The sequence below is a fragment of the Zea mays genome, chromosome 2, assembly GCF_902167145.1.
Source record: "Zea mays cultivar B73 chromosome 2, Zm-B73-REFERENCE-NAM-5.0, whole genome shotgun sequence".
Lineage (NCBI taxonomy): Eukaryota > Viridiplantae > Streptophyta > Magnoliopsida > Poales > Poaceae > Zea > Zea mays.
In genome coordinates this window covers 84,244,790-84,268,771 of record NC_050097.1, presented here as the reverse complement: position 1 = coordinate 84,268,771, position 23,982 = coordinate 84,244,790, and the positions used below count along the sequence as shown (strand labels likewise).

The window sequence follows — 23,982 nt, the reverse complement described above, 5'->3', positions numbered from 1 at the left end:
ACTCCGTTATACTTGGCTCTTCAACCAAACATTGCCTAGTGTTTTTCAATCGTTTCCTACCGTTTTGGTCCTTACACGAGAGAGAGAGAGAGAGAGAGAGAGAGAGAGAGAGAGAGAGAGAGAGAGAGAGAGAGAGGCCACTGCATCCCCGCTTTGTCTCCAAACCGACTCTGCGGTGCCGATTCCGTGTCGTGGTACCACTACCGCCTACAGGCTACAGCCCACCGCGGCACCGCTGAAGACACCCCAAAACCTATCCCAATCGGCCGCGCCTCCGTCCGTGGCTCCGCCTGCCGGCGACCCCTCAGATCCGCGCGCCCCGTACCACCTCCCGCCGCCTCACTGCCAGATCCGGCCCTGGCTCCGCAAAATCCTGCGACATCGCAGACGAGCCGGGCGGGAGAGCGGAGGTAGGTCACAGCAGCCATGGCGGCCGCAGAGGAGAACAGCTCGCTGTTCCTGATTTTTATACTCACCATGATCGCGCTGCCCCTCGTGCCCTACACGATCCTGCGCTTGTGTCGCGCTGCCTCCGAGAAGGCGAAGACCATCCACTGCCGCTGCTCGGGTTGCCACCGCTCCGGCAAGTACCGCAAGTCGATCTACAAGAGGGTGCGGACGGCGCGTTCTTGTTCTTGTTTTTTCTTAAACTTCTTCTGTTCGGCTACTTTTGGTTTCTGTTTTGGGGTGTTGCTTGATTTGCTGTTCTGACTAATAAGTTCTGCTTCCCTTATTTCACAGATATCCAACTTCTCCACGTGCAGTAACCTAACCATCCTTCTGCTCTGGATTGTTATGATATTCCTGGTTTACTACATAAAGCTTGTTAGCCGTGAGGTATGTGAACTTTGGGCTACTTAAGAATTTGATGCTATCAGATAGAGCAATTCTTTCTGCGATACAAGTATACTTATCAAGTTAACATAACTCAGATCTGCTTCTGTTTTTCTCGGCAGTTGGAAGTGCTCTGTCCTAGTGCTTAACTGCTTATACTTTCCACTGTCCTCATTTGCCTTTTTTTTTCCTTACTAGTGGAAACTCATTTGGTTGTCATTTGTACGTGATTTGTGATTTGTCTAAACTATAGTCTGATTCTTACTTAATTCCAGATAGAGTTATGTGTTTCCTAGCATAGATATTTGTGACTTCAGGGTTGGACATGTCCCTGCCTCTTTATATCGAACATGCCCATTATGTAACCATCTTTATACTGATATTACGTAAACATTCAGTGAAATGAAGATATTATACATGCAAGTCTATAACATGATATAATTACAGTATTTGTTATATGATTTCGCTTTGAATTTTCTTAGGTCCAAGTTTTTGAGCCTTTCAGTATTCTTGGACTGGAAGCTGGGGCATCTGAATCTGATATCAAGAAATCATATAGGAGACTTTCTATTCAGTACCATCCTGATAAAAATCCTGATCCAGGTACCTCATTTGTAACACTATAATAAATTATTAATGTTGCTCAATGAAGAAAAAATATATCTTACCTGGTGAACTCTTCTTACGCCTTTTCTCCCACACATACCCAGAGGCTCATAAATACTTCATTGAATATATATCCAAGGCATATCAAGCATTAACTGATCCTATATCTCGTGAGAATTATGAGAAATATGGTCACCCTGATGGGCGGCAGGTAATATTAGCATCATTAGATCCTAATGTCTCAATCAGAGCTAAATTTTGCAACACATGTTCCATGAACTGCTAAAGCTAACGGGTAATACATCTTGTTTATGATTCAGGGGCTGCAAATGGGCATTGCTTTGCCCAAGTTTTTACTAAATATTGATGGTGCATCTGGTGGGATAATGCTTCTTGGAATAGTCGGATTTTGTATATTATTGCCTTTGATGATAGCTGTTATTTATTTGTCAAGATCATCAAAATATACTGGAAACTATGTCATGCATCAAACTTTGTCCACTTACTACTACTTTATGAAGCCATCTCTTGCTCCAAGGTATGAACTTGCGAACATGTCATTTAACACTGTTACTTTTGGAATTTAATATTTGTGTTTCCCTAGCACATATTGTTTAAAGTGCAAGTGCTCTGTATCTGATTTTTGAATTTTGATGTTAGACTGACATGAGGCCTGTAATATCATTAGCAACAGAAGATTTTTGTTAATATTGGAAGTGAGATTGTGATTTATTATTATTGACTTATTGCTCTTTGAGACTTCTTTTCTTGAATGTTCAAGCAATAGATCTTTTTTTTAAAAAACTTCTGCTGGGTAAATATATTTGCACAGCTCCAACTTTACCATTAAGCATTGATGAGTTGATAAAAAATAAGATGCTATGCACATGCAAAACCACAGCGCCTGATGAAACCATTAGTCCATTACTAAGTCTTGAATGACAACATCAAGAATCTCCTTTTCCAAAACCATATAATGGTACATAAAAATGATAATGCATTTTTTGTTAACATGTTCTTTTATTGTTTCTGACCACACTCCAGGGGGCTAGTATATATTTTAACCAGCTTATATATCTGGTAGATTAAATGAGTGCATGCTTTCTTCGAGTTTCCCATATACTTCTATCTTTATACTTGCTAGCCTTAGAGGTTTTCTTTATTTTTTGTCATTAGTACTTAGTAGCTTCCAGGAAACTTCTATTTTTGGTGTTAATTTACTTGCTAGCTTTCGAAATCATGTTTTTCCCTTGTGTGAGCCATGAGTTGTTTCCATGTCACAGCAAAGTTATAGATGTCTTCATCAAGGCTGCAGAATATATGGAGATGCCAGTTCGACGCAGTGATGATGAACCCCTGCAAAAATTGTTTGTAGCTGTTAGAAGCGAGTTAAATCTGGACTTAAAGAACATTAAGACAGAACAAGCAAAGTTCTGGAAGCAGCATCCATCACTAGTAAAGGTTGGCCTTTTCTGACTAGATTCTATGATGCACAAGATATAAACTGATCTCCACAATCTGAAAAGCTATAATTTTAATTTCTTCATTTTATTGCAGATGGAACTGCTGATTCAGGCGCATCTCACTTGTGAGTCATTCGCTTTGACGCCAGCACTTCTTAAAGATTACAGACACATGCTTGAACTTGCACCTCGTCTTCTGGAAGAACTCGTTAAGGTACTTGTTTGAATGTCTTGCTCATTAGATCTCTGTCCTTGATACTATTTTAGCGCACTTCACCATATATGATGTTTTATATTTATGCTTTCTGTTAAAATTTCATAACAAACTCAGACCACCAGTTCTAGGCATAGTTTCTGCAATTTTTTGGTTTCCTACAATTTAATTTGTTTATTTAAGTTTGATTGATAACATATTTAATTGGAATTAATATAAGCAATTTGCAATTAAAGTTATTCTTTCATAAAAGTTAAGCATGAGGCATCCATACAAGCAAGAAAAGGAACTATGGACATGCGTGTTGTGTGTAGTAGTATCATGATCTGCTTGGAAAATAATACAAAAATAACAAGTTAGGTTTCTTATCAAACTGAAGTGTGGCCACCTGATTTGCATACATCTAAACAGATGACTGAAACTGTCTAGAAATTTGTGTCGCTAAAGAACTTTTCATGCCTATTGCTTGTTGTTCATAGAAACATCCAAAAGAATTAATGCCACAAAAGTAGTGGTAGTTACAAAACTAAAACATAGGCGCATGTAGAGGATGTGACTACCGAACAGGAGCGTCATTTCTGATTTGTATAGAAAAGGCGCATTGACTTTCAATTGATTTATCGTATCTACAAATAAATCAGTAAATGAAAAAAAATGAGGTTGTGATTATATCATTTGACGAAACTGAATGGTGCCTGATTGGTTGAACATAACAGCATGCATACTAAGTCAACTGAGTCATAGATTGATTTGGTCTTATTTATAAGTAGAGGGATGGAAAAATGAATTATGTTCCTGTTGCACTCAACAGACATAAAGTAGCAATATGTTACCTGATGTAGGCAGAAAAACTTCACAAGGATAGAAAACTTGTCCAAGCAAGTTAGGCTCCTCTCCATAATGATCTCTAGTGAGTGATGATCTAAACCCAACGAAGGGAAAAGGAGGACAACAAATGGGTGCAGTTGATTCGGTTTGGAAATGCCTGATGCTGAATGCTGGCATCTTATTAATAAGGCTCAGGCTTCTGATTTGGAGAGGAGACAGGTCGACAGATCGGGGAGGCAGGAAAGGAAAGCGAGCAAGTGACGTGGAGTGGAAACAGTGTTCAGGGATGCAAATTGATGCTTTTGTGCATGAAATAGGGTGGTTGAACCTGATGGCTGTGTGGGTGTCGGTGTGAAAGGGCCGGATAGATGTAGATCATAAAAATTAGGATCGAATAGTGTAGCATTAGCGATGACATGGCTGCATGAGTTGCCATAAAAATCAGGTAGTGGGTGTCTTCTATTTTGATATATAAGATAAAAGATATGTAAACATGTTAGATGATGGTAGGTATAATGGATTGATTGCTTGAGAGGGAATACATGTACATATATATAGGGGAGGAGGAGGTGAGGTACATATATATGGATTGGAGGGGATTGAGTGGGTTTAAATGATCCATATCAAGTCAAAATCCTTCATAATTTTTTCCAATCCCTTCCAATCCATGAGTTATAGGAAAAAAGTGAACAAGGCCTAAATGGTAAGGATCATGATTGATCATGACCAGCAATCCTCTCCCCCAAATCTTTCTATCAATCTATATCCTATCCTGCTATACTAAGACAACTCTATATATGGTAGTGCCCTAGGCGCATGTGCCCTGTATAACAGGTCGTCTAACACCCCCGCAGTCACAACTTAGTTAGTGCAAATGTTGAGACTGGATCTAAACTCATGGAACACCGAGAAGGGGAGGCCATTCGTGAAGATGTCGGCGAACTGTGATGTTGTCGGACCGTGTAGAACGCGGACTTGCCCAATGGCGACCTTCTCGTGGACGGAGTGAAGATCAATCTCCACATGCTTGGTACGTTGATGTTGAACGAGGTTGGTGGAGAGGTAGACGATGCTGATGTTGTCACAGTAGACAAGAGTGCACTGGAACGGTGGGCGATGGAGCTCGTAAAGCAACTGGCGTAGCCAAGTTGTTTCAGCAACTCCATTGGCAACGACACGATATTTGGCCTCGTCACTGGATCGAGAGATATTTGTTTGGCACTTTGTAGTCCAGGACATCAAGTTGTCACCCAGGAACACCGCATAGCCTGATGTAGAGCGACGAGTGTCTGGACAACCTGCATACTCAGCATCAGTATAGGTGACGAGGTCGGAGCTGGATGAATGACGGAGGCGTAGATCGTAGTCGGAGGTGCCTTGAAGATAAGCACATAATGCGCTTTATAGCCATCAGATGAGGCTTTCGAGGGTCGTGCATATGAAGGCATATCTGTTGGACGGTGTAGGCGATGTCCGAACGGTTGAATGTCAGGTACTGAGCTATGCTGCGGAACTGGGAGGCGTCCTGGACAGAAGCCCTGAATCGGCAGCAAGCTTCGCCTGAAGATCGACCGGAGTAGTGCACGTCTTGCAGTCAGCCATGGGTGCCCGTTTGATGACATCCAGCGTGTCCACGAAGGCCTACAGACGCTGTTGTCCGAGCGACACCGAGATGCTTGAAGCGCTGATTGAGTCCTCACAGTATGTTGAGGACCAGGATGCGGTTGCTGACAGGGGATCCTAGATCAGTCAGGGCATCAGCCATGCCCTTAAACTTGCGGTAGTACTCGCTCACGGGGTGGTCGCCCTGAACAAAGTTGCAAAAGGCAGCATCCAAGTGAAGAGTACATGTCTCTCAATTACCTAGAAATTGGTTCCCAAGATCGAGCCATATGTGTCGCGCCGTGCGGCCAGTTCTCGAACGACCTCTTGAAGATCAGGAGAGATCGTGTTGGTGAGCCCGCAGAGGACTATGGCGTCCAGCCGGGTTCAGGCAGGTATTGGCGAAGGCGACGTCGGATCGACGTGGTCGGCGAGGGCATATCGCATCAGGGCCAATATCATGAGATCGCGCCAGCGAGCGTAGTTGGATGATGAAGCTTCTGGAATGATATTCACCAATTGGCGAACGCTTGGGATTGCTGCAACCTAGATGTGGAGTGGAGACAAGCGATGACAATCACCTCGTGGGAGGCGTCGGGCTGGGCGTTCGAGGTCGAGGAAGACGGTAGCAGTCGTTTGGCTGCGGCAACCTTCTATTCCAGGTCGTCGTCGGCGGCCTGCTCCTCATGGAGCTGGCGGGCGGCCTAAACCCATTTCCTAGAGCTGGCGGCCTTCTCTTCCGCGTTGTCGGCGGCCTTCTCTTCCGTGGTGTCGGTGGCAGCGAGCAACTCGTCGAGGCACTGCTGGAGAACAATGGCGTCCAACTTTGACGCCATGACGATGATGATGACGAGTGGTGGCGAGTCGAAACGAGGGTGGCGACAGCGATGGTTGGGGCGCCTAGAGGTGGCGGCAGCGGCGGCCTGGAGAGGATGAGGTGGTGGCGGCAGCCTGAGGTGGTAGCGGCGGCGGCCTGGAGAGGCGGAGGTGGTGGCGGCGGCTCTAGGGAGGCAGCAATTGCGTAGAGGGCAGCCTAGAAGCAAAAGCGAAAAAGGGATCTAGGCTCTGATTTCCATGTTAGATGATGGTAGGAATAATGGATTCCCTTGAGAGGAAATACATGTACATATGTATAGGGGAGGATGAGGTGTGGTAAATGGAAATATCCTAAATGGTAAGGATCATGACTGATCCTGACCAGCAATCCTCTCCCCCAAATCTCTCTCTATCAATCTATATCCTATCCTGCTATACTAAGACAACTCTATACATGGCAGTGCCCTGGGCGCATGTGCCCTGTATGGCAGGCCGTCTAACAAAATGAGGTAATGTTTCTGGTCTGATGATGTAATTTTTCCGATAAAGAAAAAAAATGCTATCCTGTCTTATCTGCACCAGGGTTAATCTGGCACTAGCTAGGAATATTAGATCTCATGCACATTTTGATGCGTTTGACAAACCATTTGTACTCCTATTTCTTCAAGCTTTGACAATAAAAAAGGTCTATTGTACTTTGAACACAGGCAACATTATGTTGTAACCCTTTCACTTTATGCCTTGAAGTTTGAACCATTCACTGATTTTTGAACTATCTCACTGATCTCCCCCTCCCCCATGCGTACATTGAAATACTCATTGGCTTGCAGATTGCAGTTTTACCAAGGAATCCCCATGGTTTTGGATGGCTCCGGCCTGCACTCAGTGTTATTGAGCTTTCTCAAAATATTATCCAGGTATTTTTGTCTACGAACAACCTGATTTTTTCTCAGACAACTGTGGCGAACCATTTCATGTTGATGTACTATGTTGGACTACAAAATAGATGAAACTTCTCAAGCCTTGTTTGGCTGCACTCCAATCCACCATGATCCACATGGGTTTGGGAGGGATTGAGGTGCTCTGCCAACCCATGTGGATTGGGGTGTATTGCATTGCAATGCAGCCAAACAAAGCCCTTATATGACTTAAGTGAGTTTGATCATTCAGGCGTATGTTTACTCTTTTATGTATGTGGGTCTCAGCTGTCATTTCTTGTGGACAGTCAGCTGCTGATTAGCTTATCCTAAGATTTTATCGAACTGTTCGTGGAATACTAGCTACTGCCATTTGTTCGAAATCTTACACTTTTAGTGGGATTGTAAACTAGATCTTATGATATTATGCGATCCTGGTTATAGATTGTAATATGCATTTTATTAGCAAGTGTAAAACATGTGAAGTAGTACTACCCTCCGTTCCTAAGAGTGTCATTCTAGGTTTGGACCAAGCTGAACTTTTTTAAGTTTTAATTGATTTATAGAAAATATTATTGACATTTACATCACCAAATAGATTTGTTATGACAATATATTGCATAATTCATCTAATGATACTTGTTACAACTTATAAATATTATTTTTTGTATATATTGTCAAACTTGAGACTCATTGGCTCGAAAGTGAGAGACACTTTTGGCCGGTATGGAGATAGTAGCAATTGTATGAAAATTGTGGATTGGTTCACACTTCACATTTCCACTTATTGCAGCAACTCATGCTGCAAGGATAGGAGTGCAATGTAACAGAAATAAGGTAGTGTTTGTCTTTTGGAGTTTTGATGTGATGCATGTTATCAACATAATGTGAAATGTTCCACTATTTACTTGGAACTGGTTAGCATATTATCGTCAAAAGGGAGTTCACTGTCCAGTCACCAGTCAGTATTAGTGGTATCTATTGTTTTCACGTGTCTTTCGTACTGTTACTTGCTTAGGTCAAGTGTTGTCTTTGCCAAGAAAAGTATGTGGGACCTGGGAATGAAGCAATAATATTTGTAGCCATTATGTTAAAAATGGTGTGCTAATTATATTTCTTTTTACATTAATATGGTTTACTGATTTTCACATCTCAGTTCTAATTAACTGCTCCTTTAAGTTGGTCAGTCAGTTTTTATGCAACACCTTCCTTGTGCTATTATGTAGCTTAGTTAGAAAAAGGTACTGCTTTGTTACAGAAATAAATTTTGTTAGTGGTTTGAAACATCTAGGATTTTAATTTTGTTAGTAACTGTGTAGAAGAGTAACGGTAGAAGAGTGAACTCAGTATATTGATAGGAGATGGGGTACATATATAGGGACTCAACCCTAACCCTAATGGGCCGGCAGCCCAACAGTGGTGCCGGCCCACACACTCACACACACACTGTCTAACACCCCCCCCGCAGTCGCAATGGGGGCACCACACACGATGAGACTGGAGTAGAAGCCGAAGGTAGGAGCTGACGGGCTAAAATCCCCCCGCAGTCGCAGCGTCGTGATGGTGCGAATGGTGCGGCTGGAGCAGAGACCGGTGTGTGCTCCAAGAAGACGATAGCCCCTAGATGCCGAGGTAGCCGAAGTCGAGGTGGTCGCGGTCGGAAGATGCGCAGCAAAAGCCTGATCTTCGGGAGGGTCGACGTTCGAGCGTCAACGATCGGCAGGGCGACACAACAAAAGGGCACCAGCAGGTCGACCTTCCTGCTTCTTCGATCGTCCAGGCGTCAAGGAGCCCCGCCAGGGAGGCCGACGACAGCACACGTGTCTGCGCCGGTCATGGTGTCCGCGCCCGCGACAGAAAAGAAGGGGAATGTCGGATCCGGCCGGGAAGGCCACGGCAGCGACAGATCTGGACGGGAAGACGCGATCCAGCCAAAGGGACGGCGGATCGAGCCGGAAAGGTCGCAGCAACGTGGATCTGGCCGAGAAGGCCGCGACAGCGACAGATCCAACGAAGGCGATGAAGGGGTGGGCGGCGGGGCGGGTCCGGCCGAGCAGGGGCCTGCGCCGGACCTGGCAAGGGGTGTTGGCAGCACCGGCGACGAGAGAAGTTCGAAGGGTGGTGCTACGTGGTGCTGCTGGTCGAGGTGATCGACACTAGGGAGAGAACGCCGGCGCGCGCCGCCAGGCTCGCGAATCTAGCGAAGCAGACACAGGGGCGCGCGGATCCGGTGGCGGTGGCTTGGGAGGCCGGGGAAGGGGAGGGCCGTGCCCACGGCCAGTGAGGCGGCATACGTGCAGCCAGGGAAGGGGAGGGCCTGGCCGGCATGAGGGAAAGGGGAGGGCAGCGGACCGACGGCGGCGGCTTGGGGGCGCCGCGCCAGGGAGGGCCGCCGGCAGGGGCCGCGCAGCAGGGGGCGATGAGCCAGGGAGGGTGTGGGCGGCTCCGGCGACCGACGGTGGAAGGAGCGCTCCCCGGCGGCGGCGGCTCCGGATCCCCTTGGTGCGGCGGCGGCGGTCGCGTAGGGGAGGTGGCCGGCGTCCATGGGGGCAGGAGCTCGCCGACGGGAGGAGGGGAGGGGCGAGAACAGAGGGGCTGCTCCGGCGCGCCATGGGGAAGACCGCGCCCGATGGGGAAGGCCGCGCCGTCGTCGGATCCACGCGACGGCTCGACGCGCCTAGGCGAGGGGCCGCCGGTGCCTGATCCAGCGAGGAGGGCGGGGGAGCAGCGTCGGTGGGGAGGAAGGCGGCCGTCGCGGGGAGGGGCAGGCCAGGCGCCGGATGGGGCCATGCCCGTGTAGAAGCCGGGACCGGCTCCAAGGCCGTTGCCCGCGTGCGCCATGGCCGCCGTCGAGCCAGCCCGCGCCGTGGCCGCCCCGTGCAGGGTAACGCGCGCCGGGGCCGCTCGCCGTGGCCGCCCCGCGCAGGTGAACACGTGCTTGCGCCGCTGGGCCACGCCTCTAGGGGCAGGGCGCCTGCGCCCTTGCATCCGCCGCCGCCTGGAGATTGAAGGCGGACGGGGTGGGGGTGTGGCTGCCTGCCCAGCGAGACAGCAGCGGCGGCTGGGAGGAAGGAGGCCGCCCCCGGGAGGGAAGGTTGGGCCTCCCGGGGGCAGCGATGGCAGGCGGCGGCTGGGTGGAGGGAGCCCCGGCGGCTGTAGTGTGAGGAGAGGAAAACCTAAACCTAATCTGATATCATGTAGAAGAGTGAACTCAGTATATTGATAGGAGATGAGGTACATATATAGGGACTCAACCCTAACCCTAATGGGCCGGCAGCCCAACATTGGTGCCGGCCCACACACACTCACACACACACTGTCTAACAGTAACCGTTTTAAACGTTTATAAATTCATGTGATCCAATTTCTTTTTAGCCCGTGCCACTGCATTTGCATCCGGTATGCAAGCTCATTCACCACCATTAATTGCGATGTATTGGGATGACACATTTGCAGGCTGTACCATTAAGTGCACGAAAAGCTAGTGGTGCTAACTCGGAAGGAATAGCGCCTTTCTTGCAGCTGCCACATTTCACAGAAGCAACCGTGAAAAAGATTGCTCGCAAGGTATTTTCTCACTGCAGTTAGCAATTCTTTTGCAGCAAATGTAGATTAATCAAAGCAATTTCAAATTTGATGACATATCTTTAAAGTATCCTTTAACTCTGGAATGTAAGTGTTATTCTGTGTTGACTACAGAAAATCCGTGCATTCCAAGAACTTTGTGACATGCCTGTGGAAGATCGTGCTGCATTGCTCACACAAGTTGCTGGGCTTTCTGAAGAACAAGCTCGGGATGTAGAGTTTGTACTGGAGATGATTCCTTCTATTGAAGTAGACATGAAATGTGAGACTGAAGGTGAAGAGGGCATTCAAGAGGGTGATGTCGTGACCATGTATGCTTGGGTCTCGCTACAACGGCGCAATGGACTGACTGCTGCTCTTCCTCATTGTCCCAACTTCCTGTTCCACAAGGAAGAAAACTTCTGGCTGCTTCTAGCCAACGTGGCATCTAATGATGTCTGGTTGTCACAGAAAGTCAGCTTCATGGATGAGGCCACGGCCATAACTGCAGCATCAAAAGCTATACAAGAGACCCAGGAAGCACTAGGTGCAAGTGCAAAGGAAATAGGAAATGCAGTTAGGGAGGCAGTTGACAGGGTGAAGAAAGGCAGTAGGCTGGTAATGGGCAAGTTCCAAGCCCCAGCAGAGGGTACTCACAACCTCACCTCTTTTTGTTTGTGCGACGCTTGGATAGGCTGTGACACGAAGACCAGCTTCAAGCTCAAGGTCCTGAAGCGCAGCCGTGCTGGAACAAGAGGCCATGTGCCTGAAGAAGGGCCAGTGGCTGCTGCAGAGGATGGTATTGAGGAGGAAGAGGAGGAAGAGGAAGAGGAGTATGATGACTATGAGAGCGAGTACAGTGATGACGAGGAGGACGCGAAGAACAAGGGGGAAGGGAAGGGGAAGGTTGTGAACGGATCGGCCCATCAAGGGGCTGAATCTGATATTGATTCAGGCAGCGATGAGTAATTCTATACTGTGTTATGTTGAGAAAGGAACGTAGAGGTTGACACCATCTGTTTTTTTTTTTAAAATTGAACGTATCCCCTCCATTTTATAGATGGTCATAGTTACTCAGTTTTGTTTACTAATAAGTTGAGATTGATTGGTTACAAAAGAGCCGAGCAAAACTAGCTTACTATCTCGAGTTGACCTGAAGACTGCATGGTCATTCTCCAAAGTGCAAGCGTTTCACCCATGCCTATCACCTGTGTGGTGTATGTTCCTCACATTTATTCCGAATGGCACTGCTGATTTCTTAAATTTCTGGATCACCTAATTATTATTGTTAGACCCATCATCCAAAATATTGTTTTACACTGTAGACTACATAGTTTGTAGAATGGAGTTTGAATTATCCAAAATATTGTTTTACTATAGACTGAATAGTACGTAGAATGAAATTTGAATGTGGAAATATTGTTTTGTATTATAAACTGCACAGTTCTTAGAATTTAGAATGGAGTTTGAATTTGACGGTAAGTAAGCTGATGAAGATAGCCTTATTACAAGGAGATAGTGATGTAAGAAAGGTTGCTATTAAAAATTAAGTCTATTTGTACGTTATTAAAAGTCTATTAGAACTAATTTGGTGACAAAAGAATTGGACTAGATTTATGGAGAGAAAATCTTTGCTATTTAAAATTGAATCCCTATGGATCCTTCTAATTTCCTTGTCGGGCTTCATGGATAATCTAATTGCATGTCTATGTATAGCATGTCTTTATACTCTTCATACTAAGGAATTTGTTGATCTCATTTATAAGATGTTTGGTTGGAGGATACAAATGGTAGTCTCATAATTTTCAACCTACTAAAATATATTTTCTATATTTTCTTTGGGTACGACCTTATTCTATGGGACAATTGCGTAAGTGTTCCTGTTTTAGGATGTAACTCAAGATTTACCACTGTTTTTTAGACTTTGCGTGTGTCGGCTACCTAGGAACAAGAAATCCAAAAGTAGACCCACAACCTCCTTTTGACCCATTAGCCGACCAGCCCTCTGTTGAGCAATCCAGCGAGGCGGAGCGGACGACTAGGTCCTCTTTCGAGCAAGATTGCGAGATGGAGCGACCAACTCTCCGCCGAGCAGCCCTACGAGGCGGAGCAGGTGACCAAGACCCCGCCGAGCAATCGCGTGAGGCGGAGTGTCCGACTAGGTCCCCCACCGAGCAACCCTACGAGGTGGAGCGACTGACCAACTCCAAATTGAGCAACACTGCGAGGCGGAGGTTGAGAGCACCTAGAGGGAGGGGGGGTTGAACAAGCGATCCTGCGAAATTAACTCTAAACAACACAAACTTGGTTTATAATATTGTTAGTGAGAACTAAAACAAAGTTAGGATGAGAAGAGAGAAGAAAGGAGAACGCTTCACTTGATTGCTGCTTTAAGATGAGTATTAAACTTAGAAGCAATATTGCAAGTAAGCAGAGAACTCAAGAAGACAGTAATCATAATAAGTAAAATGGACAAGATACAACAATTCGTGGTTTGGCCAATTCATACTCCACGTTGTGGTGACCTCCTTTAGTCAAGGGTTGCACTCAACCCCTCTCAAGTGATCCAAAGATCAAACTTGAGTGTCAAAGTTGTCTTCCTTATATTAATATCACGTTGTGAGGAATCTCCACAAATTGGAGTCTCTCACGCCTTACACAAATGATTAGAATCAAATTCGGAGTAAGGAGGGGAGTAGAAACGCACCACAAGAGCACAACACAACAACAACACACACACAAGCAAAAGAGAGCACCCGATAAAAAACGACAGAGTCACACCTCAAGAACGCGCTCAAATCTTTCTCTAACAAATCAACAACGTGGTCACAAAAGTTCCGAGTTGTGGTGTGCACAAAGTATGCTTGGGTAACATCTCCATGCGCCTAGAGGGTCCTTTTATAGCCCTAATGGACCTAGGAGCCGTTGAACCTTCATGTGGAAGGCTCTTGTTGTCTTCTGTCCGCTGGTGCACCGCATTGTCCGATGCACACCAGACACCGCACAATCTATGATTTGTTTCCTTAACCAGCCGAGCTGACCGTTGCTCGGTCGCTTGGCACATCAGACTGTCCGGTGGTCCCTGTGAACCGTTGCTGTGCTAAAGTGGCTGGCCGTCGATCACGCTCCAACCGTTGGCTACCTGGCGCACCAGACCGTCCAATGATTTTAGCTAGCATGCACGACGATTTTTCCAAGACGACCTGTTCAACCACTGACCAGCCTGGGTATCGGACACTGTCCGATGCACACCGGACTGTTTGGTGAGGCCCAGTCTGGCTTAGGTTTAGCCAAACTTAGCCAAACTTCTTCGCCCCTTTTTGCTTGACTTCATATGGTCCCTAGTACTTAGATAAACATGAATAGTACTTAAACCAATTGACTAAGTACTAGAATCATACCTTTATCACTTTGGACCATAGAGGTTTGCAGTATGCCCACTTTCAAGCCCAAAGATGCCTTTTCCTATATTTCTCAATTTGCTTCACAATTACCTGTGCTCATGCTCATAGGAAGAGATATTACATCATAGTAATGTGTTGAGCATTTAATCACCAAAACAACTAGAAATGGCCCAAGCACACATTCCCCTTTCAATCTCCCCTTTTTGGTGATTTATGCCAACACGCCAAAAGCAACTTAAAGAGGAATTAACATAATCAAATATGAGCCAACTTTTGCAAATTGAAGTCAAATCAACCATCAATATAATAAGTATAGGATTTGACACATTTGAGTCATTTTTCCACCACTTGGTTTATTTTCGCAAAACAAATTCATTTTCTTACTTCTAAGTCAAAAACACTTTAGTTTTGCAAATCAAGACATTTTTCAAGGCTAGTTTTGATCAAAAGCCAAAAGCTCCCCCTTTTTCCCACAAGAAAGATTTCTCCCCTATAAGAGAGTAGTTTTGCATCAAGAGGGGTTTGATCAAAAGACAAGTTCTAAACATAATAATTTTTGAAATTCACAAGTGGCGGTTGATCTAGTTGCTTTGGCCTTAATTTCTCCCCCTTTGGCATTAAGCACCAAAACAGAGGAACTAGTGGCCTAAAAACCTCATTGCCTCACCAAAAAATCGCAAATGAAGAGCAATAAGGCAATGAACACCAAGGGCAACTTGAACATGATACAATGATACAATTATGCAGTGGAAGCCTGTTTCTTTGGCCAAGTTCATCATTTCCCTTGCATCACCTTTTAGACTACACCAAAATCACTTAAGAAAACTCATTAGTCTCAAAGAGTCCAGTTGTAGCATATCCTCCCTCTAAACATGTGCATCATTTGCACAAGGACTTGTGACATCCGGGGATGATGTTTTACAACTTGAACACCAAAATACATAATTAAACTCAAAATGTCATGATAAAAAACATAGTGAAGGAAACGGTGACACCTAGGGGGGGGGGGTGAATTAGGACTTCTAAAAACTATCTCTAAACTAGGCCACAATTAAATCCCTAGAACAAAACTTTTGCAAATAAACAATCTAGAATGTGCAAACTAGGTTTTGTCTAAGTGTTGCTATCTCTATCGCAAAGCCTAAATTTCAATACTATATATTCTAACTAGAAAGGAGAGATCGAAACTTAAGTACTTAATGTAAATGCAGAAGGTAAAGAGATAGTAGAGATGCAAACTCTTATGGATGACGCTGGTATTTTTACCGAGGTATCCGGAACTATGCAAGGTCCCAACTAATCTTCGTTAGTGCCCCTACGCAAAGGGATCCCAAACCTCCTAAAGTATGTGCAACTGGATAGTAGTGATGCATGTGTGCCCCCATTAGAATCCAGCTGAGAAGAAGCTTCTTTAGTAGGAAAGAGGTCCCAAACCTCCTAAAGAACGTGCAACTGGATAGTAGTGATGCATGTGTGCCCCTGTTGCCAATTCTTAGTACAACGTTCACACAATCCTTTTGCTCGACGAAAGGCCCGAAGGGATGCCAATGTTTCTTCAGCATTTTGGCCTTGGACCGATGGACGTCGATCCGCTTGTGCCAGAACATGAACATGAGACTCGGACATAGGCTTCCCCCACGATCCTCTGTCTCCCTTGTGAAATTCGTCTCGCATTCCCGGAGCAATGACCTTCTCCTGCAAAAGCGCCAAGGAACCAGCAGTATCCATGTCCATAGGTCGTTGCATCAAGACAACAACACGAATATCATCACGCAGGCCATCCACAAAACGAGTTGCGTAATATAAGGGATCAACAACTGAATCATACACCGACAATTGATCCACAAGGGACGAAAAATGTTCAATGTACTCTAACACGCTAGCCAATTGTCTAATGCAAAACAGCTGACACAACAAGAGATGATATTGATCTTTACCAAAACGCTCGTGCACAAGCTTACAAAATAGGGGCTAGGACAGACTTGAGTTGTGGAACACAACAAACTAAAACCAACATGACACCATAGGTGACAGATGCATGGAATAATTCTTCACCAACGACTCTGGATCCACCTGATACATATCAAAATAAGTCTCAAAACGTGAAATCCACAACCGAGGGTGGTGGCCATCAAATAGTGGAAATGGTAGTTTAAGCATTTTTCCCGTGGATTGCCCAACATAATCTCCCCAGCGAGCGCGTGTCGAACATGTATCAAACAATGGCCCATGATAACGTGGCCATCAAATAGTAGGGAAGCGTACCCTTGACCAGGTCAGGAAGGTAGGTCGTAACTGACCCAAACACCTGACCCCGGTGACTGAATTCTTCACGGTGCCCAATAGGGCCGTTGGTGTGTAATCTGGCAGGTAGGCGCGCGGGCATCGACTCCGGTCTGGCAAGGAGTCCAAGATCTAGCGCTGAACTCTCAAAGTTCGACCGATCCTAGAGCTTGTTCAGCTTCCGCAGCTCCAGCTTGATATCATCTATGGAGGACTCCACCGCTGACCGCCGGGATTCTAGATCGGAGCGAGTCGATTACAGAGCCGACATACGCTGATCCTTGGCTTAGGTGAAATCGCCAAATCACTTCTCCCACTTCAGATCCATGGCAGAGAATCGCTTGTCCATCTCGTCGAGAAGGACTTTCATGGTAGCCTCCATCATCCCTTGGTGATGCTGGTAATGAGTGAAGTACTCGTGAACGGGCGATTGATCCAGCGCTGCTAGAAGTTCCCAAAACCGACGAATTTGATACCAATCGTTATGATTCACCAGGTGTAATACCTGAAACCTATTTTGAGATTTATAAAAGTTTCTTCAAAATATTTAAGATAAAATGTCTACTACTAATAATTTCTTTCTTATATAAAGTATATCTCTCTAAATTAAATAAACAATAACAAGTAAGAATTTGGTATTCACAACATAGATTCAAAACTTAAAACTAAAAGTTGGAGCAACAAATAAAAGAAAGTCTTTCAATCCATTTATTATTCCCTTTTAAATAAAATACTGTTTAAAAACATTTGGAATAAAGTAATTCATGGTAAAAATCATATACTGACTTCTCCTCTAGTAAATAAGTAATTAGTATTGATTTTTGAATATATATCTCTGATAGGGCTACACAGTCAAAATCACGTTTTCTTAAAAGGAATCATGTATGTGCATTTTATATTTAAAAGTATTTGTTGGGTCTCTTGTTTTGTTGGATTTATATATTAAATGCTAGCTCATATTTGAGTTGATTTGAAATTTGAAAACCAAAATAGAAAAGAAAAGAAAAAGGGAAATAAAAAGAAAAAAGAAGACACTCGCCTGCTCGTCCGAGTAAAACCAGCCCATTACAGGCTTGTTCGGTTACACCAATCCAGAGTGGGATTGGAGGAGTTTAAATTCCAGCCTAGTCATTTTTGACTAGGAGGGGATTTAATCCCCTCCAATCCCCCTCTAGATTGGTGTAACTGAACGTGCCCTACGTGTTTTCTCAACCACCATGCGTCCCACCATCCTTGCCGAGCGGGTGCTGGCTGGCCACACGCTCTATTGTCGCTGAGCCATGGCCCCCGGCTCCAGCCCGAGTCCCATCCGTCCATCACTCGCGCCAACACCTATGCCCGTGCGACCAGCCTCACCATCGCGTCGCCCACGTGCTCTACCAGGGATTATTGGCTGTCATGTGGACCCGCCTTGCCAGGATTACCTTCTCCGTGAGTTTGTTCAAACGAACCTCTGATCACGCTAGGAATCCGGATAGGGACCCGATCTATGGCCGAGCTCCTCCCCTGGAGATATATAGCCCTGATGACCACCTTTGCCCATCCTCCGATAAACCCTGAGCCGAATAAGGGAGAGCACCAAGAGCCGTGGAGTCTGCATTGTCAATCAACCACCGTCACCGAGCATCGTCGTGAGGTCCTCCTCGCCTCACCGGTATCCATCGTTCGGGAGGTAGCAGAAGAGATTTATGAGGGTTCAAGGAAAAAGATTGTATTATCGTCGAGTGTGATAAGCGTGCGGATCCCGAGCAATTCCTCATCGGACTTTGGATTCCACCGCCATGCCACAGATCACGTGGTGGAGACATGTCGGCATCCTAAATCTAGGTAATGTGGCCCTAGTTATATTCGCCTTGTCCTCCGAGTGGTGTAGCATCAATTGGCACCGAGTTTGTGGAACTAGAGTCTCTATATGGCCTAACTGGCCATGGCGTGCCGCGGAGGCACGGGCACCACCGCATCCGATTGTCGGGAGGAGAGAGACACTGTGTTTGTTGATCTAGAAACATACAACCGCGATTAGATTTGAGAAACCCCTTCGATCCACTAAATCTGGGTCACATATTGTTTGATCTACATCTCTAGGATTGTGTCGAATTAGGGGTGATATTGACCATTGGATGGAGATCAGATGGCCACTGCTAAATACCGCTTCATAATCTCTGAGGATCTAATAAGGTTTAGGATCTAGGACACCGGCTAGAGGGGGGTGAGTAGACGATTTTAATTTAAATTAAAGACACTAGAGAAATTTAATCAATACAACAAGAGATATAAATTTCCTAGCTATGATAGGCAAGCAAACTATGATGAGCAATTATGGTAATACTACAAATGATAGACAATACACAGATTACTAACTACTTGCAAAGTAATAAGTAAAGAGTGAAGAGAATGACACCAAGATTTATCTCGTAGTATCGGTGATTTGCCGATCACCCCTAATCCATGTTGAGGTGGAATTCAAGCTCTCACTTGCTCCTCTATCAAGATGCAGCTTGATCTTTGAGCCAAGTGGACAAGAAATCGCTCAATTCCTCAATTCTACTAGCCTCGCCTTTGCCACTCCGACGAGGTGGGCACGAACCCATCACAATCAACACTGTGGCTCCTCCACAACCTTCACGGAGAGCTCGGCGGAGACAACACTCGAGCCATCTCAGAGGCGGCAACCTCCAAGAGTAACAAGTGAATGAAGCTTGCCCGGTGTACCACCTAGTGCCTCAAGGATCACTAATGGATGCAAATGCAATAGGAGCTCTCAATCACTCACTAGAATGCAATCTAAAGCAAGGAGTGTGACAAATTGAGTTAGAGCATCACAAATGAGCTTAATGTATGCTAGGAATGGCCAAGGGAGCCCTCACACACGAGATCCACTTCTATTTATAGCCACAATCTCAATACTATCCGTTATGTGCAACTAGCAAAGCTTCTGAGCACACGCGGACGGTCCGCGCCCTACGGCTGGACGGTCCGCCGTACAAGTAACCGCTATAATTCCCGTTTGAAACCCGTCAGTGCAGTCAGAGAAAGACAAGCCTGGACGGTCCGCCATCCGAGGCCGGATGGTCCGGGACCTATCAACTTGAAACACTAGAGCACTGACCATATTGAAAATCATGGCAGACTATCTGCCCAACATGACTAGACGGTCCACCCCTAGGAGTAAGTACTGTTCGGGATAAAGCCTCGGACGGTCTGTAGTACAAGAGCCCTAAAACACACAGTCCCTGCCAAAATCCATTTTGGGACTTGCGGACGGTTCGCCAACCCTGGCCAAACGGTCCACCGAAGAACACAAAGACATGTGCGGTTGCAGAACCCTCTGCTAAGGTCATGGACGGTCCGGTCTCCTGGCCCGGACGGTCCGCTGACCCCAGAACTCAGCTAATTTTTAAATGTGCTTTACAAAAGATTTTAACTCTCAAAAAACGAAGCGCTGTCAGTCCTCATGCAAATGCAACTCTATATGCTCTATGAGGCACTAAGTTTTACACCGATCAAAGTCATTGACCCCACTTAATAGTACGACTATCTAGCCTACTAATCTGGTCAATTTCTTCTCTAAACTCCTGATGACCGGCAAAAACAAAACCTATGTTATACTTTTGCCTTCACTTGATCCACAACTAATGGTTATAAGTCTCCAAGACTTTCTTGTTCCCTGTGGTCCAATCCTGCTGTCACACCCGGTTTTAGAAGGCAAACCGAATGCGAACCATGTACGTGCCAGGATCAGTTATTCACGTACACAGCAGTTACATAATATGGACATCATCACTCAGTGCTCGAAATAGTATTAAAAAGGGATAATAGTCGATTACATCATACGTCTGAGACGTCCATATAGTTCTTACAATAAATCAAAGTGCGGAAAAGAAACGTAGATAACGCGGCCTTCACAGGCAGCCGACTGGGGGTTGCCGCTAACCCACACCTAGAACTCGTCGTAGTCTTGGAACTCCTGGAAGTCTCCTTCCACAACTTCATCTTCGCCTGAGCAGTGGTTGCAATGCTGACAACCTGGGGGGGGGGGTTTGGTGTGTAGAGCAAGGGTGAGTACACATCAACATACTCAGCAAGTATCCTGTTTGGCTGTAGTGGACTAGCTTTATGTGGGGATAAGTCAAGCAGTTGCTTTTAGTTGGTCAGGTTATTACTTACTAGTAGAAAGCCAGGTTTTAACATTAACCCAAGTTATTAACCCAATGTATCCTTTCCAAACGGAAAGAATACCACTTACCAATACCATAATCATAACCAGAACCATCAATCTCATTGCCACCTGTACCAAAATATCTCTGATCAAGTATCACTAATCACTGGAGCTCCCTTGGCCGCTCATAACCGTGAGCACGGCTGATATATCAGTTTCATAACACTCTGCAGAGGTTGTGCACTTTACCCACAAGCCGTGATTCCCTCTTGCCTCGGGCCGATCAAACCCTTAAACACTACCAAGGTGAATAGGCAGGGTTTCACTACGTAGCCTTTACAAAGATTCCCCGGGGCTGTAGCCACCCGTTAGGTTTCCTAAATGCACCGCACTCCTCCCCAAGGGGCGAACCCAAACTTGGCAGAGCGAGCCGCATACACCGAGCCCCATTGACGGCACGACGGCTAAGTGAACTACATCCCGAATCCTCTAATTATTCAGCTAAGGGCACCCCATTCCACCCTCATGGTTGCACTGTTTTCCCGGGCGGTCATCCATAGAACAGGTCCTTACGGAGAGGCACTCGAGAAACCGCTCGAGTCCCCTTGAAAACCACAAGTATAATCATAAAGAAGAACGGGAAAACAGCGTATCATAGATAATCACATCATGTTCATTGATTAGAGTTGAGCAATAGCATCAGACTAAGTAGTAATAATCCGACCCAAATAGGTAAACAAGGACATGGATAACAAAAGCTAGTCAATCCTTAGGTATAAATGTGTAATGCGGGAGGTGAATTCAAGAATGAATAGGACAGAGATAGGTCAAAGGACACTTGCCTCCACCAACCGACTGCTGCTCAGGGGCTTCTCCTGCGAATTCCTCGGGCTCTTCGACCGAATCGTTCTCTATGCGAGCGCAAACATACATACATCCATCCACATATTTAATACAAAAGAACAGTACACCATACAAGATAACAAATAAAGCGAATATGCATCAAGTATGACATTCGATATCGCATTTGTTATGGTTAGAAAGAAACAGGAAAGGGTCTCGCAGGGGGTTAAATCTTATGCACTAATGACACAATTGGTTTTTAACAAAATAATTCTGTTATATATATTTATATATACTAATGGAAACCTAATCACTTTTAGTTGATCAACATTGCACAGGGTAAACAATTAACTACGTGAATCAATAGCATAACGGAATTTTAAATTAAACTTCCTATTTTCCCATAGCATGAACAGTGATTAGCCTACTTAAAATACAGTAATTATAATCACAGAAAGTAAATAAAATAAAATAAAAAAATAAAATAAAAAAAAACAGAGGGGGGGGGGGGCGGTTGAACCGGCCCTAGGGCGGTTGAACCGGCCCTAGGCGGGGCGCGCAGGGGGCGGCCGAGCGGCCGAGCAGGGGGGGGGGGGGCGGGGCGGCCGAGCGGCCGAGCCGGCCGAGCCGGCCATGGGGGCGCGCGCGGGGGGGCCGGGGGCGCAGCCAAGGGGCCGAGCGGGCGGGGTGGGGCGGGCGGCCGAACCGGCCATGGGGCCGAGCGGCGAGAGGAAGGGGAGGGAGGAGAGGGGAAGGGAGGAGAGGGAGGAGGGGGGGGGGGGGGCTCACCGGCGTCGGGGATCGACGGCGAGGGGCGGCCGGCGGCAGGGGGCGGCGCGGCGACCTAGGGCAGGGGGCGGGTAGGGGGTAGGGGCGGCGGCCTAGGTGGGGAGGGAGAAAATGAGGGGGGAGAGGGAGAGGGTTAGGGGATAAGGGAAAGAGAGGGGGGGGGGGCGGCTGGGCCTATTAGGCCCAAGGGGGGGGGCGCGCAGGGGCCTGGGCCGGCCGGGGTCGGCCCACGGCGCGGGAGAGAGAGAAAAAGAGGAGAGAGAAAGAGAGAGAAAAAGAAAGAAAAGATCTCCTCCTCATTTTCGAAATCCGATCTTTCTACATGCATGCATTTGCACTTTCAAAGCAATCAAAAGAAATGCAAGGTTCGGCATGGTGCATCAAACAACATAAGGTATTTAGGGTTTTTCCTACACGGGAGATCCAAACCGAATCCCGCTAAACTTTGAAAGAGGTCAAGGTTTAGCGAGGGAAAAAGAAAAGGGAAAGGTAACGCCCGAATTTTGGCGAGTAAAGAAAAGAAAAAATTCAACTGCAAAATTCGGGGCGTTACAAACCTATCCCCCTAAAAAGAATCTCGCCCTCGAGATTCAGGGCTGGCTAGCAAAGAGCTCCGGGTACTTGGCCATCAGATCATCTTCACGCTCCCAGGTTGCTTCTTCCTCAGAGTGGTGACTCCATCTGACTTTGCACATTCTGACGGTCTTCCTTCGGGTGACTCTATCTGCAACCTCAAGGATCTGAGCTGGCTTCTCAACGTAGGTCAAGTCCTCCTGGACCTCAAGACCTTCCACTGGCAGCTGCTCTTCTGGCACACGCAAGCACTTCTTCAACTGAGACACATGAAAGACATCATGCACAGCAGACAAATTCTCTGGCAAACTGAGCTGATAGGCCACTTCTCCACGTCTTGCAAGAATCTGATACGGACCAATGTAGCGGGGTGCCAGCTTGCCTTTGACTCCGAATCTTCTGACTCCTCTGATCGGTGACACTTTCAGATAGACAAAGTCTCCGACTTCGAAACTCAGCTCTCTTCTTCTTGTGTCTGCATAGCTTCGCTGCCTCGATTGCGCTATCTTCAGATTCTCTCGGACCATCTTGATGTTCTCTTCGGCTTCAAGCAAAATGTCTGGCCCAAACACTTGCTTTTCTCCAGGCTGATCCCATTGCAACGGAGTTCTACAACTCCTTCCATAAAGCGCTTGAAACGGTGACATCTTCAAACTGGCCTGGTAACTGTTGTTATAGGAAAACTCTGCATAAGGCAATCGCTTGTCCCATCCGGACTGATCTTGCAACGCACAGGCTCTCAACATATCTTCAAGAATTTGATTGGTTCTTTCAGTCTGACCATCTGTCTGCGGGTGATAAGCTGAACTGAAATTCAGATGCGTGCCCAAGGCTTCATGCAACTGCTGCCAGAAATGAGAGGTGAACTGCGTTCCTCTGTCTGACACTATCTTCTTTGGCACACCATGAAGACAAACGATCCGAGACATGTACAACTCTGCCAATACTGCACTGTTGTAGTTGGTCTTGACAGGTATGAAGTGGGCTGACTTGGTCAAACGGTCCACCACTACCCAAATAGAATCGTAGCCGGCTCGAGTGCGAGGCAATCCGACTATGAAATCCATACCAATTTCATCCCATTTCC

The 23,982-nt window shown here is 46.2% G+C and overlaps 1 protein-coding gene across 1 annotated transcript; it reads left to right on the top strand.

The window, feature by feature from the left end:
- Window positions 1–200: 200 nt before the first annotated feature.
- On the top strand, window positions 201–11,957 carry LOC100384319 (DnaJ protein ERDJ2A). Its single transcript, NM_001322052.1, has 10 exons — window positions 201–612; window positions 742–837; window positions 1,317–1,437; window positions 1,545–1,651; window positions 1,761–1,978; window positions 2,724–2,901; window positions 2,998–3,117; window positions 7,194–7,280; window positions 10,737–10,847; window positions 10,980–11,957. The coding sequence occupies exons 1-10, from the start codon at window positions 427–429 to the stop codon at window positions 11,811–11,813; spliced, it is 2,058 nt and encodes a 685-aa protein (NP_001308981.1). The 5' UTR covers window positions 201–426; the 3' UTR covers window positions 11,814–11,957.
- Window positions 11,958–23,982: the final 12,025 nt, after the last annotated feature.